The following is a 20,911-nucleotide window of genomic DNA, read 5'->3' as shown; positions in this document are numbered from 1 at the left end:
TCTGCAATAACATATGCTATATGCTATAGCTCTGCTATATCAAATATACAATTCCAGAAGGCAAAAAAGGCGCATAAACTGGTGAGCACCATACTGAACACATACTGCACTGGTAGGACACAAGTCACAGATCTCTCAGTAGGTAAAAAAAAACCCAAACCAAAAACTCCTTCCACACAGAAACAACATAAGGAAAAATTCACTGAAAGCTACTCAATTCTGTATGTGAAATACTCTTTAATAGTCCTTCCCTCTCTGTGAAATGAATTGAGATCTGCTGATGAAAAGCACTAAATGAAGAGCTAGATAATATTTATTTTCACCAGTGCTGCCATTTGCCATCTACACACACGACATCTTCCACTAACATTTACAATGAAATTTCCCTAATGAGAAACAGACATTACACTCAAATCAGAACAATTCTTACAGATTTAGGCTCACAAACAAAAAGCAGAGCAGGACCGTAGCCATATCCTTAATTTTCAGTTTAGCATCACATAACGCCAATTCCTACTTACCATGACACCACTGAAAAGCACTATCCCTTTCCTAGAGCAAAGGTACAACATACACTAAATTTGCGCTTCCCTATGGAAGAAGACGCTCCTTCTACTTGCCTGTGTCAAAGGGGTAACCTCAATGACTTAACTGTTTGTTCTGTAACTCTCCATCAAGTTATTTCACTGCATCAGGACTGAGCACAGAGGCCCACTGTCATAATCCACTTCTCAAATACAGTGGGGGTATGCCAAAATCCTAACTGCTTAAATGCAACTGAAACTAGTTTAGTAGCTGGTTGGGCAAGATAAGCAATTCTATTAGTTCCATTATAGGCTAAAAAGCCCTAAATAAACCATAAGAAAACGTTCTCAGAATACCAGCGGTTTCTGACTTTCTGGAGTGTATTTGAGTAGCTCCCATGATGAGAGAAAAGCTGGTCCTGCAGGGATACTTCTTGCAATGCCACATGCAGTTCTGTCTGGGACATATTTACCACAGTTTTCTGACTTTCTTAATATTTTCAAATTAAGGTTTTCCTCTGATTTTTCTTTTTCAGATTACAGAGGGCAAGGTTACTTTTGTGGAAAACAAAGAGAAGATTCAGTATGAACCAAAGCATGAAGGCAGGTGCAAGTCCTTCCCCCAGTGACACAAGAAGACATTCCAAATGCCTACTGCGACTTTTTTTATTTATTGACAGCTTAAACACTGCATCCAGGGCAAAAAGCCCCAATGTCATTCACATCCTCACAACAAAAAGCCTGCTTGAGAAGAATATTACATCTACTATATTCACTGAACAAGAAATTAAAGAGATTTTCTTAGCTCTTGATCCAAGAACAGAAGTACATAACAAAGCTTACGCCAGATCCATCCATCAGCTTTGTTTTGAAGCATTTCCCATTCACTACTCCATCCTCTTCAACTGAAATTACTGGCAGCATTTTGACAGAAGCAAGGCGTGTGCCTGAGGAGTCTAGTCTGAAACCGTGCTTCAGTAAACAAGGGGCGGGGGAGGGGGGAATCACCTCATTAGTAGACGGTTTAGAAAAAAGTGACAATCAATCACATCTGGCTATGACACACCTTGTTGTATCTTCAAAGCTACTAGTGAAGGGCCACCTAACACCACCATGCTTGCAAGCAATGGTGTTTTCAACAAGCAGAGAGGATTTGTATCAATAAAATCTGAAGCAGAGATGAACAAAGCCAATCAACTGAATGAATCAGTTATTTACCAGATTGCTTTCAGTGTCACCTGCTTTTTAGAAGGCTATTAGTGAAACATAACAATTTCTATTATTTCAAAACCTAAGAAATTTTTCAGTGTAATCATTTATAACTCAAAAAACTTAGTATTTCCTTAGCCTGAATGGAACAGAAATCACAGAAATATTTGACTGATGCATGTGAGTGTATCATTATTGCAGGGATCACCAGGTGGTGAAGAGACTCTTTGAAGAGACAGTTTCTCAGAGTGATTTATTTTTGGTCTTGGAAGGAATCTTGTGTTCTTTGTAGCACTTCAGTTAACAGTCTGGTGTAGGGGGATGGAGAAAACAGCAAAGGACTTTGGTCTCCACTTTACTATGTCCAACAAGAGTGAATTATACCAGCAAAGCCCCTTTCTGAGGACTGGGCTGACATTTGGGCTGGATTTCAGGGAAGACAGGAACATCTACCTGCTGCTCGTGATCACCTCTGGCTTAAACATTTTATTTACATAAAGAACAGACCATCTTTGTAAATTAGAGTGGACACATGGGCAGAGGATGCAGGTACACTAGGACCCAAGTTCACCAGCTTTCACAGCAACTGTCTGTGTGCCTCTTGCATGGTTTGCTGCTGTGTAGTTGCCAGAAGGGTGGAGAACAACATTAACATGGGAAGTTACACACAACAGCTGATACGTGGCAACTTTTGGTGCAAACATTTCAAAATACAGCCACTGCTTGAAGTCGTTACTCCCTTCTAATTAGACAGTGATCAAAAAGTCTTGATATGCAGTAAAACTCTGCAGTGGGTCCAAAAGTTTAAGCTTCATGCCACGAATTAATTCAGGCCCCTATGAGTGAAATACATGTATGTAATCAAGACCTGGTATTTTAAAAGGATGCTGAAGCACAATCGAATACTTTCAGTCTACACACCCACACCGAAGTGGGTGCAAACCACTTCCTGTAACCAAAGAAAGACTCAATATGATTTTAGAGACAGAAACCAATTATCCACATTGAAATACGGCAAAGACAACAGTCTTATCTCCTCTAAATATAGAAGACTGCAACCCAGATGTACACTCATGTATCTCAGACAGAACAGTCTAGTAAGTAATAGAAGAATAACAGTCAAAATTAAGAGCAATTACGGAGGGTTAACATCTCACGCATCAAGAAATGCTAACATGACAGCAATGATATGGAAAGTGAATCACTTAAACATGGAATCCATATGTTTCATTTTGTTGCTATAGAAAACAAATGTAGAATTTCAATTTACAAATGACATCTCTGGTGGAGGATTTTTTTCTCTCTTTTCTGTGGAATATATCAGACTGAAGGCACAGACCTAATTTGCCCCAATTTAACCTATTCAAAATGAGACGTCATGCAAATAAGTTTTTGAGCAGCAAACTGCTTAACTATGCTAAACAAGTTACTGCATTTATTTACGTGATGTCGCACCAAATTATAAAGGCTGACTCAAGTTGTCTGTTTATTTTGCTGAGTTACGTCTGCTCTGTGTCTCACTCCTTGATTTAATTGAGCTGCTGAAGATAATATAACTTATCACACAGACACTATGCCATGTTGCTAGATTCTAGGTTAATTAACAGTAGCCTACAGTCACTGAATTTCTCACACGGTTAGCCACTTGGACCCTGTCTACCGTCTAGCTTCACTAATCAATGAGTCTGGGAATTTCACATGAGGGACAGAATACACTAGCAACACAGGGAGCTTTTGACTGCACAGAAAAAGAAAACACAGCTAGATGGCAGGTAGCCTTTTCTTCACTCTGCAATTAACCCTTTCCTACACACCACGTGGCAAGACTGCATGCTTGGCAAAACTGGTGCACCAATTGGGGAAATGAAATCCAGGAGGCAGCTGCTCTCCTGCACGACAGAAAGCTCTGGCGGCTGTTCCACAAGCACAGCCAGCTAACGCAAGCACTGATGGCTGCCAGCCCAGAAAGGCTCCTGCCTTCTCCTAACTGCTCTCCTGCACAGCTCGAGAGGACGCATGGCTGCATGGTGAGCTAGCCTCATGCTACACTAATCATCTCAGATGCACTGGCTCTCCAAAATGGCATGCAGTGCAGCTCCTTGAACCTTAGCACTAGCAGGGGAGACAGGAGTAGTGCGTGTCACTCCAGCGGCAGGCCACTCAGGAGCTCAAGGGAATGGTCATGGATTATAGCATGTCATCTTTTCTTTCAATACAAGACTGAAGATGACCTACAACTAAGGATAAATTTTCTTGACATGCTTAGTCTCATGGCAGGCTACCCCCGACAGCTTCTTCCCCAAATCACATACTTCCACCACTTCCAGTGCATGAGACCACGCTTGCCGTTCTTACCATGAACTAACCTCCCAAATACTGATTTTCAGTTATCAATGATGACGGACATTTTCAGTCATCACTTACAGTGAGGCTCCCCATGCGACCACGCAATCATTAGACCTGACTCCAAGAAGGTGGCAGCAAACAAAATGCAGGGCTGGGAAGGTACCAGGACTCTGCTCTCAGCAGCCCACACTTTGGATTAAACGCAGCACAAAACTTCTCCCGAAGGTGGAGCTATATCATCAATGTAAGAGCAAGACAAAGTTAAGTTCACAGTATAAATACTCCTCCTGCCTCACAACACCACCCCTCCCCCTCCCCTTTTTAAAATAATGGTACTTTTGATTATTTCAACCTAGAGAACTATTTTTTCTTATTAATATTCCTCGTTATTCTCCATAAAAACACAATGCATACAAAGAGAGGTGCAAAAGGAAATAAAGATTTTTAGTGTTCTGATATTGTGCATATTTACTCTTGGGTTAATCCTCAGAATTCAGCCAAGTTATTCCTAGCTAGACAACAGGTTCATCTATGAGTTCTACAAAACCTCGCAACAGGTCCAGAATTTCAAGCAATATAAAGTACCAAACCCATCTTTTCCAAAAGATGAGCCAGATATTCAGCATGCCATGAATTTTGCATAGAGCTCATGACATTTGAAATGCATGTGTACAGAGTTCACATGATCTGCTTGGTATTTTCAGCTGCTGGCATGCAGGTTTCAGAGTCTTTCTCCACAACAATGGAAGTTAAAATTCTCGTATGGCTGTACAAGTCTAGGAATTTAAAAGCAAACCAAAATATTCAGCAATTATTGAACTTCATATATACAAACAACGATGCTCAAAACCTTTCATGCAGAAACCATAGTTCCTTTGGAACTAAACCAATTGATACTGGTTGAGGAAGGAGCTCACCCACTCTTTCCATGCCTATACGACTTTTCTAACCCTGGTGCACACTCGCTCTGACCCTAGAGAGGATTTGGTGTCCAGGTGCTTTGGCAGTTTCAGCCAGGCAATTCAGACTTTTTTTTTTTCTGTTACGATTCACCCAGACATGCCTGCAATCACATGTAATGCAAATGCACTGTTGTACTGAAGGGGGGCGAAGAGGGGAGTAGGAAAGAAAGGGGCCTGGAAAGCAAAGGAGCAGAGAGAACAGCAAGAGATTACATGCCCTTCAACTGAAACAAGCTGGGAGAAGAATTACTGTGGTCCTGCATGTTGGGTAAAGGGCATTCAGCTCCCAAACTAAAACTAATCACCTATCTAAAGAATGTAAACAGGATTCCTGGTCAGACACCCTTGACACAGCATAACCAAAGGGAGACAAGGCTGGTCTCTGTGTATTACTCAGCACACAAGTATGTTCCTACTAGACCTAAATTTGATAGCTCACTCAGCACCATAAGTAAAGAGTAGAGAACCTGCAAATCAGCAAGGGTCATTTGCTGTAATACATTAATAGTGCCTTTACTACTTTAAAACCTGAGCAGGCTCCTTGAGTGAGCCCAACCATGAGCCCCTCTCCCTCTCCTACACACAGGCCTCTAACTTCAGATCCCCATCCACCAAGAATTCTCTCTCTCCCTGGCATGCCCTCCACTGGCTGCAACAGAGCTCAGGGGCTGTTACAGAAATACAGGACATGAATTGAGGCTATGCTTTAAATGTAGAAAACACTGTAACCTGAAATAGGTGGTTTCTCTGTTTATTTTTTTTTACAGCCAAGTGTGATTACACAAAGGCCTTACCCACAAGCAGCTATACTCAGTATATTATAAACTCATCTGCAGTGAAGATTCAAAACAAATGGTCTTTTTCAAGAGGATAGAGGGGAGTATTGAGCTATTTTCTGTCTTTTGGGAGCGTGATTTTTGTTTATCTGGATATGGTTATATATAGTTCAATTCTCTACAGTCCCCTTCAATATCAAAGATTGTTTTATTTATCAAAAAATTAAAAGGCTCAAGCTGTGCATTTTGTATTCAGATAATCCCCCCCTCCCAATGTAGTGTTTGTGAGATTGAGAGATCCCTAATTAATAGAATTATCTTGCACTTACATGGCTCATTCCATCGGAGGATTTATAAATATTTTATTAAGCTCACATTTTGAGAAGCACTAGATACACTGAGAGAGAGATTAAAACTATGTTAGCCATGCCTACTTATAAAAACAGAATGAAAGGGAGTCACCTTTGCCCCATTTGTCTACTGCAGCTTCTTTTTCAAAGGAAAACAGTAAATACTGAGCAAAGACCAGCACTTCTTTATCAGATGTTTTAATTACACAAAAATACTGGGTAAGACAGGCAGGGGAGTCAATACTAAAGACAGAAGATCACATGCTAACAAATGAGAAAAAGAACAAACAAAACCCATGAGCATCACTGAACTGCAGAAAAGCACAAGTTGTTCAGTTGTGAGTTATAAGGGAACAAAACCTGTACTAATACAGACATCCATAGATGCTTCTCTCATACACTTCTAACATAATGTGGGCGTATAAATCAGTATTGGTTTCAAAAAAGGTGAATGCCTGGTAATTGAATAGGCCTGTTCTGCTGCCTGGATCTCCTATACCATGAGCTCTGTGAGGAAGATTGTGTATCTGTGTGCATGTGCTGGAGGAAAGGAAAGATACTGCAACCTTGGCTTGTCCATTAGTTTTACAAAAGTGTTAACGATGGATTCAACATCCCGATCCTCAAGCACTATACAGAGAAGCTAGAAGATCTAAAACAAGAATCACTCTTTAGCTCTGCTGATCAGAACTGCATTGCCGTCTTCCTGCTCTGTTACTCTTCACATCTATGTAACTGCAGTATGGTTACAATATACTTTGATAGAACTTTGTGATATATAAGGCAACATCCAGCAAATTAAATTTCTTTCATCATAAACCCATCTACGGCTGTTCTACCCCACTCTCCCCTGCTCACGAGGAAACTGTGACTTAGGGGTCTAAAGGCTGTGATTCAGATCTGACTGAAGATGGAAACGGGGCACACTAGTGGCAGTATGTCTTTTTGTTAATCTATCGATACATGAACAACAGTGCCCAGTCCAATCTTATCTTTGTACTCTTGTCACCTCCAGCCCTTGGACTTGTGAGGTGTGGTTGACATGCCTGAGGGACAGGGGCCACCCAGAGGGACCTGGATAAGCTTGAGACGTGGGCCTGTGTGAACGTCATGAGGTTCAACAAGATCAAGTGCAAGGTCCTGCACCTGGGTCGGGGCAAGCCCTGGTATCAATACAGGCTGGGCGATGAAGGGATTGAGGGCAGCCCTGCCGAGAACTTGGGGGTGCTGGTGGATGAAAAGCTGGACATGAGCTGGCAATGTGCACTCGCAGCCCAGAAAGTCAACCATATCCTGGGCCGCATCAGAAGCAGCATAGCCAGCAAGTCAAGAGAGGTGATTCTTCCCCGTACTCTGTTCTGTTGAGACCCCACCTGTAGTACTGCCTCCACCTCTGGGGCCCTCAACACAAGAAAGAGATGGACCTTGGACCTGTTGGAGCGAGTCCAGAGGAGGGTCATGAAGATGATCGGGGGACTGGAGCACCTGCCCTATGAGGACAGGCTGAGAGAGCTGGGGTTGTTCAGCCTGGAGAAGAGAAGGCTCCGGAGAGACCTTATTGAGGCCTTTCAGTACTTAAAGGGGGCCTATAAGAAAGATGAGGACAAACTTTTTAGCAGAGCTTGTTGTGATAGGACAAGGAATAATGGTTTTAAACTAAAAGAGGGCAGATTTAGGCTAGATAATAAGGAAGAAAATTTTTACGATGATGGTGGTGAAACACTAGAACAGGTTGCCCAGAGAGGTGGTAGAAGCCCCATCCCTGGAAACATTCAAGGCCAGGTTGGATGGGGCTTTGAGCAACATGATGTAGCTAAAGATGTCCCTGCTCACTGCAGGGGGTTTGAACGAGATGACCTTTAATGGTCCCTTCCAACCCGAACTATTCTATGATTATTTCACAGTTGAGAGCACTGAGAACAGTATGGTTTAGAAAAGACTCAAAATAATCAGATGGCTCTGAATTATATTTCCTTAATCATCCAGAAAACATGATTTTATGGGAAAAAAAAGTCAAGAAACAAAGGAACAACTGTTTGTTCTTTCTCTAATGCCATGGTCAGTCATGGAAGGCTCCATCTATCTTTAAATTTGTAATTACAGTTCAACTGAGTCATGGTATCAGTCTGCCTAACCAGTTCACTCGCTCTTCTTGGCAACTGAAACAAGCCATTTTCCGTTAGTATCTCCCTATCATAACATGCTAGCATAAGACGTCTCTATATGTGATTACAGCAACAATGCTGAGGCTTCTTCAGCTTTATCATTCCAGCAGACAGTGTGATTATACAGGAGCTTTCTTCTCTAATGCTCTTGTGATTTTCAGCCAGTAGTTTCAGTCCTAAATATCTCAACACATCAAGGAGTTAATTTTCTCAAGGCAGTGGCTATGCTCTTTCCCTTAGAATACTATTGCACTATTAGAATAACAATCTAAATATTTACATAAATTGTTAGTGGTTTTTATTGATGAAAATAGGTTTATTTCTTCCAGACTTGTTTACCTGCCCTCTTTATAACAAAAAAAATAATCTAGCTTCACAATGACTTTTAGTAGAAGATTAAGTGAAGGATACAGGCAAAGTGGTGTGTCTACTACATAAATAATTCTGTGTTATGAATCATTTAACAATTTGAGGTGTATATCACAGCATTTTGAAAAGTTTGGGTCAGTGGTTTTTTTTCATGCAGTTCTTACCACATCAAGGTGTTTTAAAGACATTAATGAAGTATTCCAACATCCCTTCACTGGAAGGTCATTGTCAATAGTGCATCCTTTAAAAAGAAATAATGCTACCCAAGAGTATGGTGAGTTGATGGCAAGGGGAAAAAAAAAGTACTGTCTCAAATTCCTCTGACTTATGTACTGAATCAACTTTAAAAAATGCACTTAAACACATTTATTCATTCTCTAAATTTCAGGAGCATAAATGCACTGATTTTTAAAAATAACCAATAGTCTTCAGTATATCCAGTCAAACAGCAGCACATTTGTTGGACATATTTTGTTTTTCAATTAATGTTTTTTACTGATTCGAGTAGTTTACTTACTAACTGATTATGCCTTTTACAGCACTTTTAATCAACTGACTTAATCTTTATTATTTTAATCTCCTAATCTATGCAGAGATAAAATCTCAAGGTGACTATTTAAAATGACCGCTACATGAACTGATACCGCTGTGGAAGATGTAAAATTCACATGACCTATTCTCACGGGGCCGACCAGACAGCTAGACATTACCGAGATATTTCAAAGTCAAAAGAAGAAATGCTTCCCCCATACATCTTTCTCATTTGCATGTGCGTACAAAACTGCCAGAGCACGCGTGCTTTGTGACCTGCCTTTGTACGACATTAACAGCTCTTCTTGCATAGTGCATAGAAGCAATAAGGAGACTTTCCCCTCAGTAGATGATGGTAGAGGCCTGCACAGCTGAAGGCTCTTAGTATTAACAGTACTATCACAACTTCAAACAACTTTTTTTAAAAGCACCTTCTACTTTTACAAACAGGTACAATAGTCCTTATGTGCAAATGCGTCCAAGTCATACCTGCTATGGACTTGCTGTTTCTCTAACGCACCCAATGGAAGGGACTCAAGTTGCAAGCGCATAGGTATGGAGGAAGAGCCAGAAATGGCATTACAGAAGATAGAGACACATTGCCAGCTATGCCACATGTTCACTGCAGAGTTCGACCCAGCTGCTGACAAAAAGGACTTCCTATGATCATCATCTAACACAGAGGTGACACCATGGATCCAACTTACAGATTGATACAATTTTCAAATGTTCCTGCTTATTTACTAACATGCAACTTTTAAGCAATAGGCCAGATTAGTAAATTGAAAAGAATAAAATTATTCTAAATACTATGGGTACTAGAAGTTTTAAGTGTAAGTTTAAAACATATATATTTTCCTTTAGGACAGGTGCTGCAGTGAAACAAGCAGCAGAACTGAGGAGAGAAGTGTACCAACAACAACTTTACCAGCCTGCCTCAAAAGATGATGGGTTATATTCTGCCCACTGGAATCTCGTCAGATAAACACACCAGACAAATACCGCGAACGCTGAGAAAGTGTTTTCCTCCCCCTTCCCTCCAGAAGTGCTTCTAGCACTTTGCCTCTTTGCTCTTTCCCTCCTGGCTTTGCTGCCTGAGCCAGAGCAGTCCCTACCAGGATCAACAGAGCAGGAATGTTGATTGACAAGTCTCTAAATGGACTAGAGGAGCCAGGAAAGCTGGTCTGCTGTCAGTTTTTCCTAAACATACTTAAATCTAGCAAAGGAATATTCCAACAGACTGAGCATGAAGGCAGACAAAGAATTTGCAGCTATGGGTCTCAAAAAAAGAAAAAACATAGCTACTAAGATGGCATTGATGGACCATTCAACCAATAAGCTGTAACACTTGAGGCCTATCAAATCACTTTTTATGTAAAAGAAAGGGTTTTTTCACCATTAGCCTTACTGCTATATGTTATTCCATATTTAACTGCTAAAAACTCCTATAATGCTTATATGGGCTACAGCCAAAAAATATGTATTCTAAATAAATGTGTCCTTCATAAGAATACTTCTCAAAGTTCATCAAGAACGAAATTTTCATGAAGCTTTATTAAAACCTTTTCAGCTGTAATTTCATACCAGTCCATATTAACCAGTCCAAAATATATTAAAAATGACATGTTTAGGACTGCTGAACATTTACATGAGTCTGCAACAATAACATTGAAGAGCAGAAAAATTAGTTCAAGCATTTCAGAGCTTAAACGCTAACAGTTATGTAAATATACAAAGAATTCTATTTGCCTCTGAATTGCAAGCAACCAAACACCCAGTTGCTGAATGATGAAAGAAATGGGCCTGCTTGTTTTTAATCTGAGCAAGAAAATATCAACGAAAACATACAGCAATTACAACTTTTAGCATCTCTCTCTGGTAGGCATGACAAAGCATCGCAACCGCAGCAATTCAGCAAGTGTTCTTGAAGGAAAGAGGGGAGAAATGCTGATCTGTTTCTAGACATCAAGCTATGTGATGTGTGTCTCCAACTAAGCGGGGTTCCCCAAGTGATCCAGCGTCATTTGATGATATTGCTCAATATGTCCTGATGTACACGACACAAACAGCATAAACAACCTTCTCTGTTCCCACCACGACCAAATACTTTTGACACCAGGGAGCCTTTTCATACTTCCCTTTAACCTGTTACTAAAATTTCAACACAGCTTTAGTATGTACCCTGGCAACTGTCCCCAGCACAGCAGGAAGGTATCACACATCTATTCCGAAAGGGCTGGCTTCCTTGTAACTGAAATATAGAGAGATTTTCTCCATTTTCCTCTTTTCAAGAATTTCAGAAGACATGTATAGAAACCTTACAAACCGACAGCAGAGACAACAAAAGGTAGAAGCCCCTAGATTTAAAATAGCTCTAAGTTTTTAAAATGGACACATGAGGGTGAGAGCAGAGAAGAGATGTCATGCAAACCACTGATGTTGCCTGGTATTTGCTCATATCACATAAGCAAAATAATAGATGGTGTTCGATTAAAGCCACACCTCTGATCTACTATGAAGAATGGTTTAAGAAAACCACTCAACTCTTGGTCAGGACTTCCTATGCCATGGGAGCCAAGATGGCTCCTTCAGAAGGCTGCTCCTGGGCCCCAGGCACCAGGGAAGCCCTCAAATTCAGCTCTGTGCCCACCTGAGCCAGCTCCTGCTGCCCTGGTGCTCCATGGTGGATGGTATATCAGAGCCACTTGAGCCATGAGCACTCAGCCGATAAACAGATTATTACTGCAGCCTCGAATAGGGCAGTTCTTGGGGACTATCAGACCTTCGCTGAGCACAAAATCATTTTGTGTTTTTGTTTGTACAGACAAAGAATTAAAGAAAACAAGTCTGTACCCTGAAGATCCAGCCTCCTTCAACGTACCCTGAAGAGTCTCTTGTGTCATGACAAACTAATTGCATGTGTTAAGGGAAGCCTGTTACTTTGGCTTTTTTCCACTGTACATCAAAAATACTATGTTTGATTTTAAAGCACATACACTTACAAATACTAAGGGAATCAGGTACAAAGAGACCTCACAGGCTGTTCCAGCCTTCCACAGAAGTCTGGGGTTTTTTTAAGCTAAAATACACAGCCACCTCTTCAGTTTGCCCTTTCATCTATTCTGAAACACTTCTTAATACACACACTTCATTTCCTAACTAGCTGATCATATACAAGTTTGGGGTTTGTAGCTTTAAAGCGCTAAAAAAGATCAAGGTAAAACACAGTCTCAATCCTGGAACAGAAGTCAGCAAGGACATTACGGGTGTCTCACAAGCCACAGAGCTGGGAAGAAAGATGTCTGTCCTGACTCTGTGTTGAAACCTGATCTAGTTAAAGAAGCACATGGATTACCATTTAGAGCATTTCTCAGGGGCTGGGGTGAGGGGCAATGAGGGCAGCAGACAGCTCTCAAGTCTGGCTGCATGAGCCACTAGCTGCCAGCAAGGTTATAAAACATGCAGATGCTGGGCACCAAGGAAGGACGGTTTTCCTCCCCATTGAAGTGCGCCTTCCATGCCACTGCTGTGTTAACCCCCCGAAAGCATACGCCCCTTCAGGAGAACACCGGTGCTAGTTGTTCACAGGCTGGGAAGAAACGAGAAAAGACTGGAGACCAGGGAAGAAAAGGCAGGCAAGTTTTTGTCTGACCCTGAAGTTAATCCCCAAAATTGGTGATGGTACATTGATATGGCCATGCAAGGTCCTGCTTTGCTCCCTGTCCTGGTTTGGGCTAAATCAGAACTAATTCTGTTTTAGTGCTTTTAACTTTTCAGTTAAGTCTCCTCTAACTAACAGCATTTTCTGAAACAGCAGCCTGTTTTTCCAGACAGTGACTGCTCCTAGCAGTGATAAGGCCTGGTGTTCATAGTTCATACCAAGGAATGGTATGCAGAGAGGCCCTTGCTTATACTTGTTCTTATGGCGACCAAGGTCACTGCTAAATCTTGTACTCCATGTTGGGGTGCCAGGAGTGAAAAGAGTCGCACCTACAGGGAGGAGCGAACTGGACAGGTGACCCAAACCTGACCAACAGAGTATTCCATCCCATATATGTCATATTCAGTATAAAGCTGAGAGATCACGAGGGTCTCGCGCCTTCGCTCTTCTTCGATGGCCGACATCTGAGGAGGACTGATCCGTGCATCCCTGAATCCAGTGCCTGAGTCCAGCTCCTGCATCCCGTCCCTGTCTGCTGCCGAGTCCAGCCTGGGACTGCCCCAGTGCCAGCCCTGCGGTGTGGTGGTGACGTATTGTCATCAGGGTGGGGGGGAGTTGGGTTCGGTATTGGTTTTGTATATATTTGTACATACTGTATATATTTCATTTTTTCCTTATTCTTATTATTATCTTTTCTTTTATTGTTATTGTACCATTAAAGCTGTTTTAGTTTTCTTTTCCAAACCGTAAAGTCTCTCTCCCTTGTTCTCTCTCCTTTTCCCTTCTGGGAGGGGAGAGGGGTTAGTAGAGAGCGTCTGTCACTTGTTAGTGGCCGGCCCAGCCTCAAACCGTGACAATCCCAAACCCAATATGCACACAACAACGTGCGGTGAATTGGAAATTACTCTTTGTGGTACCAGTTAATTTTGCCAGCTAGCGACCTGTCTCAAAGAACAAGGTAAATGTCTCCAAGATGGAAATTTATGACCCTGTGACAGAGAAGTGGGTCTCCTCCAAAAAGCTAGTCAGGGTCAGTTTCTGTCTCTGTCCACTACAGCAAAGGTAACAGCACAAGATTTTGGAACTATGAAAAAGCAAAGAGCAGTCTCTATGCTAAGTTCTTCAAAAACAACAACAACCAAAATAACATCAGCCATTCCTTTCCAACAAAACTGCAAGTATTGCCACTTGCACAAAAAAAGCTTCCTGCTATATATTTTTGGTGTTCAGCCACTGTCTTGGTTAACTACAATTTTTCATGAGTTGAAAACAAAAGCATCCCTGTTGTCTTATTTGGGCCTATACAGAATGCAGGCACCATGAATTCCTGAGCATGCCCAAGTAGGATACCTCCTTGTCAGGCATCTTTTGCTGTCTGACAGAACAGAGCAGCTATGCAACCATGACCCTGCCTACCAGAAAACCCTGAGCTTTCTTCCAGACAGGATCAAACAAAACCAAGAATGCTCCACAAATGCTGGGAAGTCGGACCTTCCTCCCTTCCCCTCGGCCTTCATCAATGAAGAAAGATCCTACATGCATATGTAAACCGGCACTATGTACAAATTAAGTTAGTGGTTTAACTGACAGAGTACCCACTACATTGGTAAAAACACCCCTTTAATAATATAAGAAGTGTAATTTGATATTATTTTATCTCATTAAAATAATACAAATCTCTATGTATGGAAACCGGCAACTCTAGAAAAAGCAACTGATCAGCATCCTCCATTTGTCTTCATCTAAAGGTCTGTTCTTACAGCTGGAAGGTTAAAGTGTTCTGCAAGTCACTTCATTCCTCACCCTATGGGCTACGATGGCCAAAAAGGACATCAATTTGTGCCAGTCAAGGGCATGTTTCTTCTGAACCAGTCAGTTATTCATAAGAAACTGGGATGAAATCCCAAAATGTGTATTTCCCTCAGGCCTCTATAGGGCCATGAGATGAATCAACTTTCACCACAGAGTGATAAAAGAGAAAGAGAGCCACCACAGACCAAGGCTGGATTATGACGAGCAATTTTGCAGGGACAGATTCCTATTTCCGCTCCTTGACCTACAAACTAGCTTTGTTTGATTTATTCCGAAATCTCCTCTTACAAAGGAAACATGGAGAGAAAAATCAGCTGTCTTAGGTATAAACTCTATTCTTTTTTTATATGCCCCAAAATATCTGCATGGCCAGATTTGCAACACATTCTAGAAAATATAACCTTCTACTAATATCTAGGCAAACATGACAAAACATAACAATGGAGACTGATGAAACTGAGAACAGGAACAGATAATCATAGAATCGTAGAATATCTCAAGTTGGAAGGGACCCATAAGGATCATCATGTTCAACTCCCTGCTCCTCCCAGGACTACCTAATACTAAATCGTACGACTAAGAGTGTCATCCAATGCCCCTTGAACTCTGACAGACTTTTCCTGATGTCCAGTCTCAACTTCCCCTGACACAGCTTCATTCCATTTCCTCACGTCCTGTCACTGGTCACCAGAGAGAGGAGATCAGCACCTTCCCCTCTGCTGCCCCCCTTGAAGAAGTTGTAGATAAAAAGAAAATAAAATAAGTTCAAAAAATCTAGACCAAGCCAGTACCACCCCAATGCTTATTTTTTATCAGTTCCTTTGATTTAGGGTGCTTGTGTCTACAACACAAAGAAATCTATTGAACAGAGAAATGCTGTGCTCCCTCAAGAAGCAATATGCACGTGTCCCACAGCAAAAGTAGGCAGGTTGGTTTTTAACTTAGTTAATACAAATATAAAACTGAAACAGCGGGACTCTAGCCTCTATAAATGCTGTGGCCTGAACTGACACAGAAAACTGCTCAGACAATAGCGAAAAATTATTTGGGAACTTCATAATATCATTCTGTTTTTCCAAAGTAATTCAGAAAATTTCAACCAGTTCTGAAGAGATGAACTTTGGAGCTCACCTCGTGGATGCAGCTGGGATAACTAATCTTCAAAATACCTGTGTGCAGTTTGCATTTATGCATCTGTTTGCTGCATGCATGCATTGGTTTAGAGATAGAACCAGGAAACATCAACATGAGAAACCAGTCTCTTGCTCACCTCCGCTACACACAGGACCACTGCTATGAATTTTCTGCAAGGATTCCTGCATGCAGCGAACAACATGTGCGAGGGGAGGATACACGCTGCCTGCAGCGTCACAGAGCAAAGCTCACCGAGAAGGGTAAAGCAGGGAAGATGACATCCGCTCATTCCATCCCTGCCTTTGTAGTTTCACTTGGTTATAAAAGCATTTGCAAGCACGGTTACAGTGGACAAGTCTGTAAATGAGACCTAAATCCCACTGCCTTTCAGTGAGTTGTAAGGGCCCTTCATCTTCATAAACAGATGCTGCTGAAAATTTTATCATGCAGACGGATGTTTTTACATCTCTGCACAAACCAATTAACACAAGCACTTGAAGGTATGCCAGCCGTCCAAGTTTGAGTCTCCAGGCAGTGCAGGTCTCAGGTCAGATACTCGATTAGAATCAAAACTGGCCCATGGAAATTTTGGATTACTGTGCTCAGAGCACAAGAAAGATAGTTGCCTGCTGTGATGCTTTCAGGGCAGAGCTGGCAGGACTAGCACCACTCTGCTTTCAGCTGAGACAGATTTGTTGAGTCTCCGGGCTGAAGATTTCTTAGAAAGGTGAAAGGGAAAATTTGGCTTTTGAGGTTTATACACCAGCTCTTGGTAACATATTCTTCTCTTCCATGAAATTACAATGTCTCATTCCTACCATTCTCCTCCCCTCTAAAAGGCAAGGATATTCATTAAGCAACAGGTAACCATAATGCACAACACCCCCTGCCACATAATACACAATGCTCATCTAGCAGCAATGATCTCCACCTTCAGCTTACCTGTTTTATGCACTGCAGCCGGTCATTGGTCTGCTGTATGTGCCTGTCCATGGAATTCATTTTGATTGTCTCCACTTTCTTCTACCTGAAAGCCATTAAAATCCCTCAATCTGCAAGACAAAAAGGACAGTAAAGATCACTGAACACAGTCCATGTCCGCCTACCACCTAAAGCACCAAGCAGAGCCACTTGCAAGAAATCCCTGAGCACTCTGCGAGATAAAATAATAATAATCCCAGTAACAGTGACAGTCTGGCTTTTGCAACAACAAGGGCATGGGGATTCTTCCTAATCTTCCTCTGAGAGAAAATACCTCCCACAAATATTAAATGGATCAGATATGGCAGAGTATTATATAGCCAAAATTAACACAAAACGTGCGTTATGAAGTCTCTGGATTTCTGTATTGAAAATGAAAGCAAGAGGTATACTTGGGACTCTCCTCCAACTAGCAGATTTAATGAGCCCTCAAAATGGCCAAGATGACAGGGAGTGAAGGACTGGGATTCACAACTCAACCAAGACTTCCAGGACGACTAACGACTCCAGATGTACAACCTAGCATATACGGAAGAGGCCTGATGTTCAGACCAAAGGACTGAAAAACCACGTCCTGCGCTCTTTAGGCCCATCTCTAAACTTAAGGCAACATTAAATTTATTAATTTAATTAAATTAATTATATTGATTAAATTATATTAATTAAATTATTAAACTTAAGGCAATATTAATGTGTAATTTAAGGCAAATTAGAACTTCCCTGTGACTTTAAAAAAATCTAGAAAATGGAAATGAAGGCTCAGAGTGGTGTTAGGAGTTTTAATTCATGTTGCTACAGCTGTATAAAAACATCAAATGAAATCTGGCAACAAGTTATGACGATCTAAAGAGCAAACCCACAGTTCCCTACTCCCACCACTGATGCTTGTCCTGCTGAATTAAGTTTGTGGATACAGGTTGGTACACGCTGGCGCCATCAAGACAAGCTCTGACCCAGGTATTCATTAACTCTTTTTCAAAGTCATTCTTTACATCATACTCCACAACCACACGTAAGTGGCTCTTTGTCAAGATAACGCTATGTGTCTGGAATCAAGAACAATGTGTGTAAGAGGGGGAAATGGTAGGTGCTAAATCAGCACGCACAGATCATGCTGAATTCGCCATTCACCTCTCCCTTATCCCTATGTTCAGACTGAGGTAATGGGTTAGCTGTAGCACTAACAGCTCTGCTGATCTGAGAGGCAGGAATGGCCAAAACATCACTCAAACTTGGACCAAGAGCATGACGCTAAAAGCACAAGTAAGCTTAAGTAAGGCTCCTGGTGTGGGCATGGCTTGCATTTCACTGGGGCTCTTCTGCCTATTCCCCCCTCTGGTCTTGCCTTATAGCTCTCCTATAGCAGCAGAACAGCAGATCAAAGACAGAAGCCAACAACTAATCAATAGTTTCAGTCCATAATTCATATTACCAAATGGTTTGCACCGTGACTTGTACTTATTTTTGTTTTAAGCAGAACCGCATGAGACTCCGGCCTGCACTTAAGCTGAGCAGTTTTAAGTGCTTTTTTCCAGAATTCACTTCTCAGGGGCACAGAGATGTTTCACACATACATATGTATACTCTGCTGTTTCAATCACTTTCATGGCATCTAAAATGGAAATGAAACCACAGATATTGTGCACTGGAACATGAAAACAGTCTTTGCCTACAAATTCACGTATCCTTGTACTGCAACAGAGCGGTACAGTCTAAGAAGTTGTATCCTCACTCATGAACGGGGAAAGAGCACAGATTCAGAAATATATACTCAAATGCGGTATTTATACAAAACTTTATACTAGCACAAGCAAGCTACCGGATTCACACAGAAACACATCCCTCATGAATCTCTTCAGTGGCACTGAGCAGTCTGCTATTCAGAGAGCTGTCCATGACAAACACTTTTCCACTCCGTACATATACATAAGAGACAGCAAATTTTTCAGACAGTTGTTCAGTTAGAGAAGCTGGTTGCTCACTGCTCCTACTACAAGACTCAACATCGCTTCAGTTAAAGCACCTCTACAAGTCCAGCACTGTCCGTACTCAACCCCCAGAAGGAGAAGTGCTCCCCATGGTGGGAACCCTGACTTCACAGCTGTCATGGCAAGACAGACTCCAGACCACAGCATCCGCATGCGGCCCCCACACCCAAGCCGCCTGAGATTTCTGTACCTGGCTGATAATGTTCTTCCATGGCTCCTGCCGGATTAGACTCAGGGAAAGAAATCTTTTATGCTAGACAGCTAAATGAGGTCTTATAACAGCAGCTCAAGCTCCTCATCTCCACACTCTAGACACAAGAGGGTTCAATAAAGCACTCCTGTCAATAAATTATAATACTTATGAAATGGAAAAGCCTGTTTCACATACAAGTATTATCATTTGATTACGCGACTGCCACCTTCTCAATAGCAAATGCCATCCAAAGGTCCTCTAGCAAATGTAAATTGATATATTTTATTAAAAGTGAGTAACAGAGTCTTATCTGCCTGTAAGACCCCCAAACAGACCTCAGTAGTCATGAAGTTTAATCTCTCAGTGGACAGCAGAGGTATTTATCAAGAGATAAGCTAGCCCAGACACGACACAACTTCAGCAGTGATCCATCTTACAAACTAGGACATATTATCTGCATTTTAATTGAACATCAGGACAGATGGGGAAGGGCATGCTGAAAACTAATACAAATGTATACATGCATATAAATTTTTGTTGAAATATTTGAAGAAATGTAAACTGAGGTGCCTTTTTTTTTTTTTTTAAGAAGTCAGGACATTTTTGCTTAATGAACCAGTAAGCAAAATACCGTATTTCTGTTGACTATGTAACACAATTTTTGTCTATTTTGGCATTACCTATTTAACCTCCTCAGTGCCACACAGCTCCAAAAAGAAGCCGGGAACCAAGCTGAAAAGAGTATCTACCCCAAGCAACAGATACACAGACATATTCTATACTGTCAGAAAACACAATTCTCAAGCAAAGCCAGATACACCAGCACTCAGACCCACAGCTAGTGGCATCAGGATCTGCCTCTGGTGTTACTGGTTATATACTTCAGGACTGGGAGACTGGAGAGAGATTTTTTTGGAGACAATGACAACAACTTGTATTCATGTACTGTCACTCATACCAACAAACTATCCTGCACCTTGATTTATGAACTGTACATATGATACCACCCCAATTCTCTATCTTCCAGTTAACCATAAACAAAATCGAAGGTTGCTGTCAGCTACCTGAACCACAGCTTACTATTGTACTTGTCCAAATTGTAATTTCTCCCACACGGCATAGCTTCTCAAAGCCCATTTGGAAAAGCAGAGGGCAGTGCATGCAGAACTAGCTCGAACGACTGAGCAGGAGCCTAACAGGGCTCTTAGAGGCAGGACCGGGAGTGCAGTCCCCTGCTCTCCTACACAGACATGCCACACAGTTCCTGTTGTAAACTGATCAAACTCAGTCTCAAAAATCGTTCTGCTTTAATACGCAACGGCTCCCATTGAAAAGTCCTCTCTGACTCACCCTTCCCCTAGCAGCTAGAAGCATTTTCACTTCCACCCTCAACTCCACTTATTCTCACATCACTAGGGCTCTCTGCCTAAAACAGCCTTTGCCCTGCCAGTCTCCCTCCACCTCTTTCCCCTCACTGCATGGACAGACACCCACCAGCCCTTTACCGGTTTGCTACTTTCACCAGCCTAAGCTCATTTATTCTCTTCTGGTCAAGAGAAGCCCCTTAGTCCACTAACTCCCCAGGCAATAAACATCTGTTGCATGAACCAACAGACAAAATTGTACATGTGAAGCCCCACCACACAGAATGACAATAAACTTGAAATATCCTGACTCACCCCTGCAAGACTCATGTTTACCTTTCTCTCAATACACCATAAAAGCATCAAATAAAGTATTTTTTCAGTAAGCACACTGGCTCTAAATCATTTCTGCTATAAAAAAATGCAGAGCTCATTAGTGGAAAACCATTATTATCTGGAAATTATTCTTTCATAGGCCTCAGCAAGAATTAAAAGATTAAACGTGGAAAGTGAAAATTATCATATGCATCTGAAGTTTTACCAAGG

At 41.6% G+C, this 20,911-nt stretch overlaps 1 protein-coding gene across 2 annotated transcripts in view; it reads right to left on the bottom strand.

Moving 5' to 3' along the window:
• Window positions 1–16,841, bottom strand: part of ZMIZ1 (zinc finger MIZ-type containing 1) — a 158,965-nt gene extending 142,124 nt beyond the window's left edge. For both annotated transcript variants that reach the window (XM_086467210.1, XM_086467211.1), the window contains exon 1: window positions 16,782–16,841. In XM_086467210.1, coding sequence (XP_086323336.1) covers window positions 16,782–16,841 — 60 coding nt within the window. The remainder of the gene's footprint in view (window positions 1–16,781) is intronic.
• Between the last annotated feature and the right edge of the window lie 4,070 nt (window positions 16,842–20,911).

Source organism: Leptosomus discolor, chromosome 6 (assembly GCF_034619465.1).
Source record: "Leptosomus discolor isolate bLepDis1 chromosome 6, bLepDis1.hap2, whole genome shotgun sequence".
NCBI classification, from domain to species: Eukaryota; Metazoa; Chordata; class Aves; order Leptosomiformes; family Leptosomidae; genus Leptosomus; species Leptosomus discolor.
This window is presented reverse-complemented; position numbering and strand designations above follow the sequence as displayed.